Source organism: Condylostylus longicornis, unplaced genomic scaffold (assembly GCF_029603195.1).
Source record: "Condylostylus longicornis isolate FDR11 unplaced genomic scaffold, ASM2960319v2 ptg000003l, whole genome shotgun sequence".
Classification (NCBI taxonomy): domain Eukaryota; kingdom Metazoa; phylum Arthropoda; class Insecta; order Diptera; family Dolichopodidae; genus Condylostylus; species Condylostylus longicornis.
The window spans coordinates 1816222-1834342 of record NW_026577972.1 but is presented as its reverse complement, the minus strand read 5'-3'; the positions used below and the strand labels follow the sequence as shown (position 1 = coordinate 1834342).

Genomic DNA, 18121 nt, shown 5'->3' with positions numbered 1-18121 from the left:
AATAATGCGTATTAATGCAATATTATTGCAATTTTGAAGTCATCATAAAAGTTAAAAAAAAAAATAAAAGCAAAAAAAAATTACTTGAATTTTTATGGCTTCTCGCAGTCAAATCATTATAAAAGGTAAAGGGAAATAAAACGAAACGAAATATGTATTAATTTTTTTGTATCCTCTCAAAAACAAACAAAATAAGTAGTGTTTTATTACAGTCTTTCTATCTAAAAAAATTTTTGGTAGTAATTTAAGCTAATAATAGTGTGTTTTTGTTGCAATAATTAAATTAGATACAGACGTTTGTTAAACAAAAAATTATAAGAAAACAATAAATAATTCACTGTTTTTGTAATCGCACAAAAAACAAAAAAAAATTTACTTTCTTATATTATTATTTGAGCTTCTTAGCCCATAAAAAACACAAAATCTAAATAATTTTCCCTCTTATTTTGGGAGTAACGGTCATTTTTTTTGTTTTGAAAAACCAAAATTTGAAAATATAAAAAAATATAAATATTAAAATTACTAATTTTAAATAAAATTTATAATTAAATTTTATAGTACAATTATGAAATGGATATTTCACTTTTATAAAATAACTGTAATTATAAATCAATTAATAATGGTTGTTTCTTTACCACAATTTATTCGTGTTGGTAAGAATATTTTATTGTAAAAAACAAATATATATATATAATATTTTAAATGCAATGTTATAATTAATTTATTATTTTTGATTAATAAAAATTTATAATAATATGAAAAAAATAATTAGAGGAATATAGAGCAACACAGAGATAGAGAGAGAGAGAGAGAGAAAAAGAGGGCAAGATGTTATTAAGAGGAGAACGACAGACGTCGAATATGAAATCTATATGTTATTAAACAATTCTCCTATATACATAGTAAAATTATAATATCTATGACTTCCTTATTGCAGTTATATTGTATTTATAATTTGATACACAATTCAACAATTAAAAATTATAAGTTGCATTGAGTATGTATACGAGTATCAATACCGTATATAATACATAGTAGAACTATAATTTTTTAGTCAGTATATGGTATTTATATATACAAAGTAATATATTATTAATCTATGTTTAATATTTTTTTGACATAGTTTCTAATTTAACATATAACCTAAAAATAAAATGAACAAAATAATATAAAAAGAAAACTTTTAAAAAACAACCCTTGTATCCAAAGCACTAAAAAGTAAAAAATAAATTTCGAATATACGTCCAATAAAAGCAAAGTTAAAAAAATTTAATGAAAAGTTGTGTTTGAAGAATCTCACCAAAAAGGGTTTAAAGAAACAAATGGCTTATTTTATAAAGTTCTCACAATATAAGCTCATTTTCACAGAAGCATGTTTGTGCGCACAAGACTCGACAATTTTTTCTAAAATTTGAAGTATTTGGCTTGAATAGATTCAAAGATATCGGTTTTCGCCAGGGAGGAGTTGTATAGAAGTTCATCGAACCGAGCCAGCCACAAAGAAAAACCAACAAAATATCGCATTGTAATTGGACTCCATGCAAAATTTGAAGCCCATTGGACTTGAAGAAATAGCTTAAAGATCGATTAGAAAAACCCAAATATCCGGTGTGTGTTAGCACTAGGGTTCTAAAAAGAGATGATATACTGAAAATGCGTAGGTATAACAAATTCAAAAAAAAGAAAATTACAAATTAAAAAATAAAATTTTTAATCAAAAAACTTCTAACTATGCTTCTAACTATACAAAAATAAAAATCAATTCTCTCCATATTATAGCTCTGAAAAACCATAATTTATTCTGTGAGAGTTCAGATATAATAAAAGACGACGTCTTACATTACGAATTGGCATTAATATTTGAATAAATTCATAATAAAGGGGAAATTCATTTTGCAGATAAAATGTCCTATAAAAACAAAACGCAAGGTTATTATGGTAAATTTACAAAATTGCTGTAAATGTGAATAACTTTTCGAATACATAGATACCTCTATTAATTTTATATTAATATTATTAAAAACATATAAGAAAAATTGTAATTTTTTAAATATTATTATGTTAATATTGCTTGGCAGTTTCAAATTTCCGCAGAGCAATATCAATTAGACTTGGCCACTACACAAAACAATAACGAAGAAAGATTAAAAGATTTATCAGAACAACACGGTTTAGTAATAGGCGGTTCATCCTATAGGCAGGTATCTCCGGATGGCAGGACAAAATCTAAATAGACCGCATATGTGTTGATTAGAGATGGATAAAAGTAATGGACGTAAGAACTTGGAGGGGGGTAGATGTTCAGAGTGACATGCCACCCAACTGCAGACATAAAAATCAAACTGGCAGCTGATTGAAGCGGCTTGACGTTTGCAAGCTAAAAACAGAAGGTACACAGCACGAATTCGTATCAAACCTGCAGCAAAAACTGAGCAGATGTCAGAATCGAAATCAAAAGCAGACACACGACATATATCGTCAAGAAGAAGGTGAAAAAGTCTTGGGGACTATTAGACATAAGAGGAAGCAGTGGATCCCTGATGAAACATGGGATTTAGCTGCACTAGAACAAAGAAAGAAAGAACATAAGACAACAGCTACTAACAATCCATGATCTGAATTTGAGAGACCCACATGTCTATATATGTAGAAGAATAAAAAAAAATGGCAAGAATTAACAAGAAAAGGTTTTTTAATAACGTTACAAGAGAAGCTCAAATAGCTGCAGAATAAAATAACGCTCGACTGCTTCATAGAAAGATTCAAAAATAATAAAAAAAGAATTTCGATATTTTCCTTTTCAAAATGCCCTCATTTCAAGTAATATCTAAAAATCATTTACCTAATTTTAAGAAAACCAAATTTCCAATATCTTAAAGTTGAAGGTCAAAGAAAAAAATTGAATAGAAAATTTTCTTAAATTTCAATAGTAGCTCTCAAAGCAACATAAAAAAAACAAAGTACTCATAAAGAATAAAACAACTACTCTTAAAAAAGGAAAAATGTTCCAAAAAACCATGAGCATAGAAACGATTACAGGAATCTTTTATGAAATTTTAAAAAGCTTATTTTAACTTATAATAAAACAAACCACTCTACTTGTTTTCCTATCCCTTTCCCGCACTCTCATTTTTACTCCTTTCGCTTCAAGTAAATGAGAAATAAGTAAAACTGCCTTTTAAAATATATTTTTCTTCTGAATATTTGAACAGAGTCGATACAATTTATGAAGATATCTTCATAGATAGATTCTCTTAAATAGGATCTACCGGAAAATGAGACCAATAAAGAATAAGAATGGTAATTTGTTCGCATTAACCCGAGACTAGTTAAATTGATGGAAAGAACTTTTCGCAGAAACCAAAAAACATGCCCAATATACAGATTTAGAAGACCAAAAACCTAATACCAGAGAAGACACGACTACCAAAGGGGGTACACTAACCAACAGAGAAACAGTTGATGCAATTAGAAAGTAGAAGCTAATAAAGCGAAGGTTTTGATGGCATACCAGTGGTGAAATCAATGTTGCTGCCAATGCACTGAGGCCAATAATAGAGGAAATATGGCAAAACGAAGAGATCTTCAAAGAATAGGAAAAGGGGGTCATAATCAAACTACATAAAAACGAAGACTTATCAGAATGCCAAAATCGGAGAGGAATAACAGTGCTAAATAGTGTAATAAAAATAATTGCCCTAATAATACATGCCCGAATTGTATAAAAGTTAGAAAAATATCTTAGAGAAGAACGGGCAGGTTTTCGCCAGAATCGAGGCCATATCGAACATCCAAACACAATGAGATTGATAGTCCAAACATAATTACTTTTTTTTACTCACACAATTAAACCTTAAAATCGAGCATTGTATTATTAACCCTTTAAATTTATTTTTTCTTTATTTCAAAGACTGCATAAATCGTTCATCCCAAATATATGCAATCCTAGAAATAGCTTCGTATATGAATGAAAATAATTTTAATAGTATGGTAGGTGTACATAAACTGTAATTAAAAGCAGTAGTTTCACTTGTTGAAGGGAAAAGTGCTACAATACAAACCATTGGTTTGACCCAACTTTATTTTAATATTATTATTCTTCAGAATATTTATTTTAGAAAGATGACGCAAGTTTCTTTTTAATTATTTAATTTTTTTCTTTTTGTAGAGAAAGTCAAGATCCGTAATTTTAAATATTTTTGTGTCCTAGAACATAATCCTTAGGAGTTTTTCAAACAAAGTTGCGTAGTTATTTATAACTTGCATATTATTGTCTTACAAAATTATGTAAATAACTTTATAAATTATGTAAATAACAAATATTATGTAAATAACTAATACAACCTATAGTTCAGGAGGCAGAGTAAAGAGATGTAAAGAGTTCATTAATCAGAGTTCAATTTAATCAATAATTAAAGTTCAGAATGGTGGGATTATTCTAATATGGACTTCAATGGAAATTTCTTCATGCAACTGCAGAACAGATGGATGACGTAATCAAAGGAACGAGTTAAAGGCAGATAATTTTATTTTATTCTAATTTTCCCATAACAAGTTTAAGCTCAAAATTTTAATTTTTATATTTTTTACCAATCGCGTTGTGTATACGATAAAGTAAGTTATGTGATGGCACCAAATTTTGGATGTCGAGTTTTCGGGGGGAACGCATTTCTCTATGGCAGGGAATACTGAACTATTTTTAGCAACCTTTCGGTCTGTCGGTCTTTGTGTGCACGCGTGTATCTCAAGTTCGGCTGAACCGATTTTGATGAAATATGCAAACTGGGAAACTGGACCTCTTGATGGGCCTGTTTTACATTTTTGATAATTTTCAAGAAAATATTCAACAGATTGAAATTTCATATATAAGATTCATTCGACCATACGCGAAACCTCCTAACTTTTGGAAGAAATCAGGTGTCAGTAACTAGACGTTTACTACGGGCCAAATAAACATTTTTGCGTATATAAATAATTAACCGATTCAATTGAAATTTAATATTTAAATTCGAGTTGTTAAAACAATGAATCTATATTGGTTGTTTAGTTTTTTCAAAAAATCAGAGGTCGGAAACTGATCTGGGAGCCGATTGAGGGAAGTTCTTGAAATTTAATATTTGAGCTCTGGTTGTTACCACAAGGTACTGACGAGCTTTTCTTATAATTCGGACGGTACAAAATGAAACTCTAGTAAGAGCCAAATTTACATTTTTCTAGGTATGTTAACTAAAAGCTTATTAGTGTTATTATTGGTTATGTGCTGATCACATCAGATTTTTTTACTTATTATTTTACTTTAAGATCACTTCACACGGTTTTGACCAAATAAAGTAAAATTATATTTAATTACAGATTTTAGTAACGAAAACTAAATTTTTAATAACTTTTTTTCTTGTAAATTAATTTTTGTTTTTAAGCGCAAAAGACTGGAAGAGACTTGAAAGATTTGGAAACAACTTAAAAACAACTAGACGATATTAGAACCTTTTTTGTTTCTTCTTTTTTTTCTTATAAAATATTACTACTTATAAGAAATATGTAAAATTATAAAATTTGGAACTAGTTTTTTAAAAATAAATTTTCTTTAGTTTTAAGATTCGCCATAAGCCAATCTTAGTAAAAAGAGTTAAAATAATTATATATATTTTTTTTGTGTGAATTTTTTGTTTTTGAAAAATCAAACTGTGTTTCATTAAAATTATTAACGAATATAATAATATCAATAGTGAAATAAACAATCTCAAATAACTCTTAAATCCTTCAGCCGAGGCAAATAAAATTTAAGGTTTATAAGCTTGTTTTTTTTGAAAAAAGCTAGTAAAACCATTTATAAATTTAGAATAATTAATAGCTTTTTGCCTCGGTTTTACAATATCCCAATGCAAACTTGAATTGCGATTTCCTAAAATTCTATTGTTTGGATGTATGGCATTCTATTTTTCGGGTGGCAAAATATATGATTTTCAAATTTTAGCGAAAAATAAGGGTATACCTCAGCAAAAAAATGTATGAGTTTCGAAAATATACGAGAAACTGCTAGAGATTGTTGTAGAGACTTTGAATATATGCCTGTACATAATATCAAATTCAAATAGGATAGCGTGGTCAAATATATAGACCATGCAGTTTTGATTGTTAAAATAAACCAAATTATTATTAGATCTGCATTTTAGTATAAAGAAGTTAATGAACTTTTGTTTTAGAGTTGTCTATAATATTATACAATGAGCCTTATTCTAGTTGTCGAAGTAGAGCGACATTTGTCGTTAAGACTTGAATTTGATATTCTAATCGGCGATCGCAGTGACACTTGTCGGGGAATAGCGGGAAAATGTGTTTCAGCCATATTTCAGTTGTCGTTCTGATTCGAGATATGTCGCAGTGAAACGACCTTTTTTGTGGAAAAGTATTTAACAAGTGACAAGCAAGAAGGATACACCAAAAATGCAAGTTAAAACAAAACAATTTAACAAAATCATAAAAAAAAATTAATTTTATACATAAATTAAATCATAAAATATATAATTTAATTTTTGTTTTTAACGTGAAAGTATTTATAAATTTGAAGAATTGGAAATTTCATGACAAAAATTTACGGGTACTCGTTTTTCTCTCGAATATATTCAGTAAATATACAAAGACCTCCTTCGGAAGTTTGTAATAGTTTATAAATCTGTGAATAAAATAAAATGTTTGTGACTAACTTACTTGAAAAATTTATTGTATTGGCTTACACTACATTTGGCAAATCCAATGGATTAGAGCTGTCGCTAATCTAAAATCTTTTGATCCTTAATTGTTGTTTTTTTTTAATTTCATCACTATCGGAATTAGATGAATCCATAAACTATAATGCAAATGACATTTTTTATTATTTAAAAATTTATATATACTGAAATTTTTTTTAGTTTGAACTTCACTCGCCAAAATTTATTTTTAAAATCTATCAATTTTACTTGAAACGTTTCATTTTCGATTATTTCTCGCACTCACGTCACTCGACAATCAGAATACCACATTTCAAATGATGTGACAGCGACAACGATGAATGTCACCTAAGTGACGCGACAACTAGGATAAGGCTCAATATCTATAATATTGTACACCTTATTCTTTGTTATATGTAATCCGATATTTGTACTCATAACTTAGCTAAGGAGTTATAACTGTTGATTTGTGTTATAATTGAATTATTTCTATACAATTTTTGAAGTCAGCAAGATCCTATTTCGATAAAGATCAAGGTTTTTTTTACAAATAGCAATTATTGCTTAGTATACATTATTTATTCAGCCTTATTCTACTATACGTGACAATTTGCATTTTTTTTGCGAAAAGAAGCGAGCCTAAAAATCTTTTTATGTTAAGAAGTTATAAAATTCTTTTTAAATAAATTTGTGACCGAAAAACGTATAAATAACAAATACTTAAATTACAGAAAGAATGATGTTTTTGAACATTATTTGGTTTTTGGGTAAAAGCAGAGGTAAAAGTGATGAAGAGAATTAAGAAAATAAAAAAAAAATTTTTATTAACTCGATTAAGATTTGAAATTGCTGTCGATTGGCTACTTTTACAGTGGAATCAATAAAATTACTCAATATTAATATCTAAATATCGAATAATACTTACATCTTCTCCATTTTCTTTAAAGTTTATTATTCAGCAACTTTTATATCTCTGACAACAACAAAATATACGGGACTAAATGTAACAAAAAAAAAAAAATAACGTCACAATTTTCAAAAATGCGTCAAGTAGAATAACATTATTGACGCTTTTTGTAACAAATAGTAAGACGCGTGTCTAGTATAATAACAAATCTGTCACCTCAGACATTTTTATGTGTGTAGCGTTTAGTAGAATGAGACTATATGAGACTATTATGATGACTAAATATCGGTTTAATTGATATTTCAACGTCATGAGTCAATTGTATATTGCACACATCTTTATTTAAATTTTTGTTGTATTTTGTAAGTAAATGATTCATTCCTTTTTCCTTTAATTTTCATTTTATAAAGGTGCTATTTTTGATGAAAATCAAAAAAATGGTCCCACTGAATTTGCATTTAAATATGCTGTACATAGTATAAACGAAAACAAAGGGATTTTACCGGAAACAAAATTAATTTTTAATATTCAATATGTTAAAAAAGATGATTCATTTCACGCAACAAAAAAAGGTTAGTATTTGTATATGTAAGTATATATATTTATATATATGTTTGTGTAACATCTTGTAATGCCCTTTTCAAACCATCATTTATAAATGCTGAGTTGTGAGAATAAAAAATTTTTTTGAATTACGATATAAATTTTTAAATAAACGATATAAATTATTTTACAATTGCATATTTGCCGTCCATAACAAATTATTTTCATATAAATCTAAAATATTAATTTAAATTTAAACTATTAAAAAAATGATTAAAATATCATTAAAAATATTAATTATATTATTATTTAAATTATATATTAACATTATATATAACCTTAAAAATGTAATGATAATATCTAACTACAAAATTCAGCAATTACAATTCATAACTTTTATTAAAATTGTGTATTTTATATTAAAATTAAAATTTCGAAGTCAGAAATGATATTTGTTTTGAATATTTTATTTTAATTTATTTTAATTTATTTTACTTTATTTTGGTTTATATAGTTTGTTCTCAAATAAAAATGGGTGTTCAGGCAGTATTTGGACCTACAGATCCTATATTAGGATCTCATATACATTCAATATGCGATGCAACTGATATACCACATTTAGAAACACGTATAAATGAAAATAATGAAATAAAAGAATTTTCAATAAATTTACATCCAGCACAAGAATATGTTAATTATGCATTTCAAGATGTTATAAAATACTTAAATTGGACAAAATTAGGGATTTTATGCGAAAAAAATTATGGTGAGTATTTTATTGTTATACAATTCAGCAATAATCATAATTTATATGACCTGTTTTAAATTATCCCTGAGTTCGGAATTGTAAAATTGCTGTAATAACATTTAATTCAGCTTATAAATTCCAATTGCTGAATTGTGTTTCAATTACTACAATTCCGATGTCATGGTAATTGAAGTCTTAAATTAAGGGATTTTTTTTACTACATTTATTCATATAATTAAGTAATTATAAAATATTTACAGGTATAATACAACTTAGAGAATTGGTAAAAATGCCTGGATTAGAAGTTCATATACGACAAGTTGATGCTACATCATATATACAAATTTTAAATGAATTAAAAAATAAAGAAATTCATAATTTAGTAATTGATACAAAACCCGATAACATTTCCTTATTATTAAAAGGGGTAAGCTAAGCTTTTAAGTGGCGTTTAATACAAATTCAGCTGCTTCTACTTGATATTCTGTGCAATTCAGCTTAAATATTTTAATTACTGAATTATGTAGAAACGCTATGTTATTTCAATTTTGAAGTCAGCGATATAAGAAGTTTTTATTATATTTTTTCATATTTAAGTTTTGCAATTTATACTTTGTTTATTCCTTTTTTATAGATTCTTCAATTGCAAATGAATGAATATAAATATCATTATTTATTTACCAGTTTTGATTTAGAAACGTTTGATTTAGAGGATTTTAAATATAATTTTGTTAATATAACAGCATTTCGTTTAGTTGATATTGGTGATGTTGGTGTTAAAGAAATTTTAAAAAATATGCAATTATATCAGAAGAATTATTTAAATAGACAACTTTCAAATAATTATTCGATAACAGTTGAGAAGAATTTTAATTTTAATAATAACGGCATTAAAAAACCAAGAGCAATACAGGTAAAATAATCAGAAATAAATGCATTTTTTATAACTAAATCTACATAATAAATATTCAATAATTTCTAAAATGCATTAATACAGAATTAATACACAATTAAGCTCGCTGGATTTTAATCGCTGAATTTTTTTATAGTATTACTGCAATACTGTAATATTGAAGTCAAATTCATAAAATTTTATTGTCTTAGTCAGTCTATTATATTATAACTAGTAAAGCCCCGTCGTGAAGGTGTCATTTACCCCCCCCCTTTGCTCATCAATCCCCTTCTTCGTTCGATGGAAACGCTTATGTAGTGCTATTTGTTAATAATTTTTTTTGAGCCATTTTTTTAGTATTTTTTAAGTGATTTTTTAAGTGATTTTTTAGTACATTGTAACACTGTTATACGGGGATATTGCTAATTATAATATAGGTAGATTTCGAAGTTGCAGCCTTGGATTTGTTTCGATTAGTAAATCACCACCGTGTTTCCACTTTGAGAACACAAATCTTTGTAAGGAAGTTGGCTTGATTACTTTTTTCAAAAGCGGTTTAAAGCCACAAAAAAAAATTGGTGATCAGCGACCCAAGAAAACAAATGTAAATTGGCACTGCGTTGTATTATAAAACTTGGTTGTTATGTTTTTTTATATTTTTATTTATTAATTTTTTTTTGATAGTGTAAAAAAAAATCAAATTTTTATTAGAACAACTACCAAAAAATCAACATCAGGAAAATCAATCCAAAAAATTACTTAAAATAATCACTTAAAAAATTACTAAAAAAACCCTTGAACAAAACTCTTCTTCTACCATGAGAACATTATCAAAAAGGCATCGTCAAGAAAATCACTCAAAAAATCACTTGAGAAAGTGACACAAATAGTCACTTAAAAAATTCCATTGAAAAAGGCCCTAAAAAATCACTCAAAAAATCTCTCAAAAATGTCACTCAACAAATCACTCAAAAAATCACTCAAAGAGCTGCGTCTAAAGGTGCAGATCTCAGCTTGCTGCGTCAAGCCGTTTTCATATTAGAGACTTTCAAAAATGTCATCACCGACCGACAAACAAACTAATATACAACACTGGGCTATTATTATAATAGATAATGCTAATGTTAAATTTAATTTGACTTTTTATTAGTTTTTTTCTTTAATTCACTGCTTTAGACTGAACCAGCTTTAATGTTTGATTCAGTTTATATATTTGCAATTGGTTTACAAACTTTAGAACAATCGCATACATTACAATTACCAAATATAAGTTGTGAAAATGAAAATCCATGGGATGGTGGCCTTAGTCTAATCAATTATATAAATGCTGTAAGTATATCATATAATAAAATATTAGTGGGTGTTTGTGTGTGTGTAAGAATTATTAATTTAAATTCAATTATAAAAAAAATTATTATATATATATAGGTTGAATGGAAAGGTCTTACTGGTCCAATACAATTTAAGGAAGGCAGAAGAATACAATTTAAATTAGATTTAGTTAAATTAAGGCAACATTCAATCATTAAAGTTGGTGAATGGTCGCCCCAATCAGGTTTAAATATTACAGATCGTTCAATATTTTATGATTCTGGCACAATGAATGTAACATTGGTTGTAATAACAATATTGGTAATTTTTTTTTTATCCGTGGGTGAAGAAAGACGTATAAGTTCATTTTGTGCAAAATTTATATTATCACAAATAGAGACGAAAACAAGTGCTCGTTTTTAGTAAAAGCATTATAAACTTATAAATCATTTTCTATTTATAACCCCTTTTATTAGTTGAGAATTTAATAGAGTTGAGATAGTTTTTACAGAAAAATGAGCACACGTTTTCTTTCCTATTTATGAATTCACATAATACATAATGCACAGAATGGATTTTATAATCCTTTAAATTAAAACGCAATTAAGTTTAAATTCAGAAATTTGCTGTTAAGTCTTAACTTTTGATCTTTTTTTTATTTAGGAGACACCATATGTTATGATGCATTATGGTAAAAATTTTACTGGAAATGAACGATTTTTTGGATTTTGTGTGGACATATTACATCGTGTTGCACAGGAAGTTGGTTTCGATTATATATTGGATTTGGTACCAGATCGAAAATATGGTGCAAAACATCCGATAACAGGAGAATGGAATGGAATGGTTGCTCAATTAATGAAGCATGTAATTTAATGTTATAAGTTGAACAAAATTTTTATATAAAACTTTCCTTTAATTTTTCATTTATTCAGCTATTAAATGTTATACTGTAGTGATATAAATCGATTTTCATAATTTTTTAATATTTATAACACCCTCATATCAGGATTTTAGTAATACAATTCGTGAATTCTTATATAATTCGTTATCTGAATTTTATGGTAAGTTGAATAATGCCGCGCATATTATTTCAATTTACGAGGTCAGGGAACAAAAAGCACTATTCAATAGAATATTAAATTTTATAAGATTTTTTCTACTATAGTTCTGATATCAGGATGTACTTTAATTTTTCTTGTTAATAATAATTTTAACCGACTGCATTGCATACAATAAGGGAGGTTATATGATGCCAACCAATTTTTCATATCGAGTTTTCTGTGGGAACGCGGTTCTCCATGGTAGTGTAAATAAACTATTTTCAGAAACCTGTCGGTATGTCGGTCTGTGTGTGCACGCGTGTATCTCATGTTCGGCTGAACCGATTTTGATGAAATTTTATATGTAAGTTTATTTCGACTATGGCACGGATTGATTAACTTTTGGGATATATCTCGAGAATTTTTTAACGGGCCTGTTTTACATTTTTGATCATTTTAAAGAAAATATTCCACAGATTTACTTGAAATTTCACATATGAGCTTCATTCGACCTTACGCGAAACTTCCTAACTTTTGAAAATAATCAACTGGTTTCATTGAAATTTAATATTTTAATTCGAGGTGTTAAAACAATAAATTTATAAATTTTTTGGAAAGATCAGGGCTCCGAAACTGATCGGGGGGCGGATTTTACATTTTTTACCATATCTACAGAACGAATTGATGGAATTTCCTGAAATTTAATATTTGAGCTCTGGTTGTTACCAGAAGTTACTGACGAATGTTTCTTATAATTCGGAAAGCACAAAATGAAAATCTACTAAGACCCAAATTCACATTTTTCTAGGTATGGTAACTACAACGTTATTAGTGTTCTTAAAGGAGTGCTTAAAACGCATTTTCATAATCTTCGGGAAAACTTTTGCTAATCTATATAATATACATTGCGGTCGGTTATGTGCTGATCACATCAGGTTTTTTTTTTCTAATATACAAATTTTTAAATATATATTAAAGAAAGCTGATTTAGCTGTTGGATCAATGACAATAACATATGCAAGAGAAAGTGTAATAGATTTTACAAAACCATTTATGAATTTGGGTATAAGTATATTGTTTAAAGTTCCAACATCACCACCAACACGTTTATTTTCATTTATGAATCCATTAGCTATTGAAATATGGTTATATGTTTTAGCTGCATATATATTAGTATCATTAACAATGTATATTGTTGCAAGATTCTCACCATACGAATGGAATAATCCACATCCATGTGATACAGAAAATGAAATTATTGAGAATCAATTTACAATTGCAAATAGTTTTTGGTTTTCTGTTGGTACATTAATGCAACAGGGATCTGATTTAAATCCAAAAGCAACATCAACACGTATTGTAAGTGCAATATGGTGGTTTTTTACATTAATTATTGTATCGTCGTATACAGCAAATTTAGCAGCATTTTTAACTGTCGAACGTATGGCAACACCAATTGAAAATGCAGAAGATTTAGCCAGTCAAACAGAAATATCATATGGTACATTAGAAAGTGGCTCAACAATGACATTTTTTCGGGTAAATATTGCAAAAAAAAAATAATATACATCTATATGTACATACACTGAAACGAAAACATATTGCAATTAATGTTGAGAAAGTGTTACCAATATTAAAAGCACTGAATTCATTTCTAAAGCATAACTAACTGTTACCAACTAACTGCTAAAAAGTTTCAGTAAATTTACTCTATATTATGTTAAAAATTTAAACTTTTATGTTATGTTTATATTATGTTACTTTAAACTTTTGTTTTCTAGTCATTTTTTTTAAATCATTTCACACATTTGTTTTTAAATCATTTTTTTATAAAAAATGACTTATAAGTCAGGATTTTGAATTCCAGGTCCGCTCAGGAAGAAGTCTCAGGTTGAAGATTAGTACTAGTTTAAGACTGATAAATTCGAAAATTTTTATAGTGGGATAATTCAATTATTCTAATTTCGATTTTAATAAAAAGCATGTTCTTAATGATTTCAATACAAAGCATGAAAAAAACTTCAAAATTTGCAAAGGAAAACCAATTGTGATGGTAAATCGTTGTTGCACGAAATTAGCACGTTCGAGTGCTAGTCTTTTCTTTACCGACCGCATTGTATACAATTAGGGAGGTTATGTCATGGGCTTAAATTTTGGATGTCGAGTTTTTGCTGGAAACGCACTTCCTTGTAGTGGGGAAGTCTAAATAAAGTACTTTTAAGGAGATGTCGGTTTGTCGGTCTGTGTCTGCACGCGTGTATCTCAAGTTAGACTGAACCAATTTTGACGAAATTTTATTTGTGAGTTTTTTTGGCTATGGCACGAACTGATCAACTCTTGCGATATATCAGACCTCGGGAACTGGACCTACATTTGGAACTGGATCGGGCTAATTTTACATTTTGCGTATATAAAGAGAAATGATTCACCAATTTCCGCGAAATTTAATATCTAAATTCGAAGTGTTAAAATAATGAATCTATAAATTTTTTGAAAAGATCAGGGCTCAGAAACTGATCATGGGCCGATTTTACATTTTTTACCATATCTACTGATGGATGGAATTTCTTTTTTTTTGGAAATTTGATATTTGAGTTCTGGTTGTTCCCGAAACTAACTGGTCACCTTCTCAGAGAATTCGGATGGCACAAAACGAAATTCTATTAAGAGCCAAATTTACACTTTTCTAGGTATGTTAACTAAAAGCTTACTAATGTTCTTAAAATTCTAAAAAAGTGTTTAAAGTGCATTTCCATAATCTTCTGTAACACTTTGATTAAACTAGGCATTACACATTGCGGTCGGTTATATGTTGATCACTTCAGATTTTTTTCTTAAATCATGCAAAAATATCCTAGGAAAATTTTCATTTTCGAAAATGAAAACCAAATTGTAAAGTTCGAATTTAATGCTTTCAGAAACCACAAAGTTTTCAATAGAAAATAGTTTAAGCACAACATGAACAGGTTAATTAGTTTTTCGGGTTAACCCTAAACTCTTAAAATTTTTTTTTTTTCAGAAAATTTTTAAAATTCAATTTATTTTTAATTTTCAATAAGGACTCAATGATAGAGACTTATAAAAAAATGTGGAGATTTATGGAAAATAAAAAACCATCAGTATTTACAACTACATATGAAGAAGGTATCAAACGTGTTTTAGAGGGAAATTATGCATTCTTAATGGAGTCAACAATGCTTGACTATATCGTACAAAGAGCTTGTAATTTAACACAAATCGGTGGACTTTTGGATACTAAAGGTAAAAAAATTTTTTACATGTATATAAATAGAGAATAAATGTTTTACGGGCATTATAATTTTACGGGACCCTATGAAAGGGTCCAATAATACGGCAATATCGAAATTAAAATTTTATTTTTATAGGTTATGGTATAGCAACACCAATGGGATCACCATGGCGCGATAAAATTTCCTTAGCGATTCTTGAGTTACAAGAGAAAGGTGAAATTCAAATGTTATATGATAAATGGTGGAAAAATGCCGGCGAAACATGTATAAAACAGGATAAAGCTAAAGAATCTAAGGCAAATGCTTTAGGTGTTGATAATATAGGTAAATTGTTTTTCATTTACATAAATATAAGAGAAATATATTTTGTACAGGGTGGTCCGGTATAAGTGTCTAAGATTCCGAGGGGTGATTTTTTGGAGTTTTTTGAAGAAAAAGAATCTTATAGGTGGAGTGAGTAGGAGGGAGTAAGAGGGGGATCAACTCGGACGTCTAGTAAAAATTTTTTTCGAAAATTACAAGTTAAGATTTGAATTTTATCATAAAAAATAGCGGACATTTTTGAGAAAATTAGCGTTTTTGGAAAAATTCTTTGCTTTTCAATTCAAAATTTTGTATTTTCAAAATTTTAAATAGCTATTACTTCAAAATGGTAAGTCTGACACTAATCATTGACGTATTCTTATGTAGGTTTATTGATTGACAAAAAAAAATACCGAAGAAGACTTTGTTGCAGCTTCAACAGTTTTGAAGCTTTGTCTAGGTTGAACTAGACCTTTTTGAAACTGTTTGTTTGAAGGTGAAATAAAAAAACTTGGATTTCATTAAAATCCCTGTATCTCGGAAACCATTTAGATTTCGCACCTAGTCCGGAACAAAAGTTTTACCCGTTTTCGACCCTCTAACCAATGGTATATGTTGTTGTATATCTTTCTGAATCACCCTGTATATATGTATTGCTAGATATATGTATTATGTTTATTAATGTATTTAATAAATTTTAGGTGGTGTATTTGTAGTTTTATTATGTGGTATAGCGATTGCAGTATCAATAGCTATATGCGAATTTTGTTATGTTACAAAAAAACGATCGAATGTAAAAACGACAAATTTATTGATGAAAAGAAGATATGAAGCGGTTTTATTAAAAAATGATGCAGTTTATAATGATATAAGTAAACAACAATTAAATAATATAAAACGACAATTATATGATATAAAACAACACAATTTAAATTCAGCTACATCAGCAGCATTATTAAATCGTTCATATAAAATACCAAAAAGATCAATTTATTCTGAAATGAGTGAAGAATTTTGTTTTGCATTGCAATGTTTAGGTTCACAACAACGTCCTGCATTAAAAAGGCAATGTTCAAAATGTTTTCCAAACAATACAAATTTATTAATGGGGACAACAAAAACATTAAATGGTACAGGAACAACAGAAAAATCTTTAATTGAGAAGGAATTGAAAACAACAACCAATATCGAAACAACAAGTCTTATAACAACAAAGCAATCATTACCAACATCATCAATATCTACCCAAATTAATGATAACAATAAAAGAAATGTTAGAAGAACATCAACAGTAACTCTTGATAAACCAACAATCATGAAAACTAGTACTGCGAAAAAAATAAAATCTACAACAATCTCAAATATTTAAAATCTCGAACATATGTTACTGAACATAGACGCTTACAATTTTCTTTGCAAAAATTTAAATATAATATTCAAATTTTCCACAAATTTTTTTACTTCATTTAAGTAAAGTTTGCGTGATTTGGCGGTTTAAATTCAAATTTCATAAATGCAATAATACTTTCCTTAAACAGTTCAGCAATTATTATTCATAAGCAGAATTGCTGAAAAAGTGTATTAAAATGTGTAATTTTTTTCTGTAATGTTAATTTATTTTTGAACAATAATTATTCAATAAGAATGGTTGATTTCATTTCATGTGAAAAGGGAAACAGAAGGAAAAATTTGGCATTATTAGTGAGTTGCGAAAAGTTTCTTGTTAAATTAATTATGAAACTTTTTTATTTTCATATTTCGGAAGGGAAGATTTCTAAAATCAAAACTAACTTACAATAAAAGACGCCATATGATATTCTTGGGTCCATGAATTATTGTAAATGTAAGGGAAACTTGGTTGTTAAGTAGAACATTTTTATAATTGAAGGAAGAAATCAGTTTGAATGATTGTTGTAAACTTTTATTTTTCTCAATTACTCTTCAACCAGAACAGATAGGAGGGAAACTCATATACCAAATTAAAGTTAAATTTATAAGGTTACCATAGCTGTGTTGAAATTAGAGGAAGCTCTAATGTTACGTCATCTAGAAAATTAACATTTTTTAAAAATGAAAATTGAAAATTTCATACTTTTCGAATTATATTGTCATGTGATTCCGAAAATAAACTTTAACTAATTTTTGTAGATATTTATGAGAAAGTTCTTGTTCTGAAGTTTCCAAATCATATTTAATAACGCTATACTTATAATCTACGGAGCTATTCTTAAAATTTCAATAAGTTAAAAAAATCAGTCGAGATTGACTTTACGTCCCTGTGTTCCTACTGTTTTAGCCGTTGAACATCGTTCTCTATACAAAAGTTTTGTCTACTCATAAAAGCCTTAACAGTGATATTAAGCAATATCATTATCTATTTCAAGATGTATAAAATATAGAATAGAAAAATGCGTGG

General features: G+C 27.8%; 1 protein-coding gene across 3 annotated transcripts; it reads left to right on the top strand.

Moving 5' to 3' along the window:
* Nucleotides 1-243: 243 nt before the first annotated feature.
* On the top strand, nucleotides 244-17856 carry LOC129607061 (glutamate receptor ionotropic, kainate 2). Of its 3 annotated transcripts, none has more exons than XR_008696793.1 (13): nucleotides 244-653; nucleotides 8025-8186; nucleotides 8672-8923; nucleotides 9166-9332; nucleotides 9540-9818; nucleotides 10974-11126; nucleotides 11226-11429; nucleotides 11772-11975; nucleotides 13130-13690; nucleotides 15211-15412; nucleotides 15538-15726; nucleotides 16407-17406; nucleotides 17476-17856. XR_008696793.1 is itself a non-coding variant. In XM_055517769.1 (12 exons), exons 1-12 carry the CDS (start codon nucleotides 566-568, stop codon nucleotides 17072-17074), a joined length of 3129 nt encoding a protein of 1042 aa, XP_055373744.1. In that variant the 5' UTR covers nucleotides 244-565; the 3' UTR covers nucleotides 17075-17856. The 3 variants fall into 3 exon arrangements, 1 of the variants encoding a protein (XP_055373744.1); XR_008696792.1 differs by having other exon boundaries at nucleotides 17471-17856; XM_055517769.1 differs by having other exon boundaries at nucleotides 16407-17856.
* The last annotated feature ends 265 nt before the right edge of the window (nucleotides 17857-18121 follow it).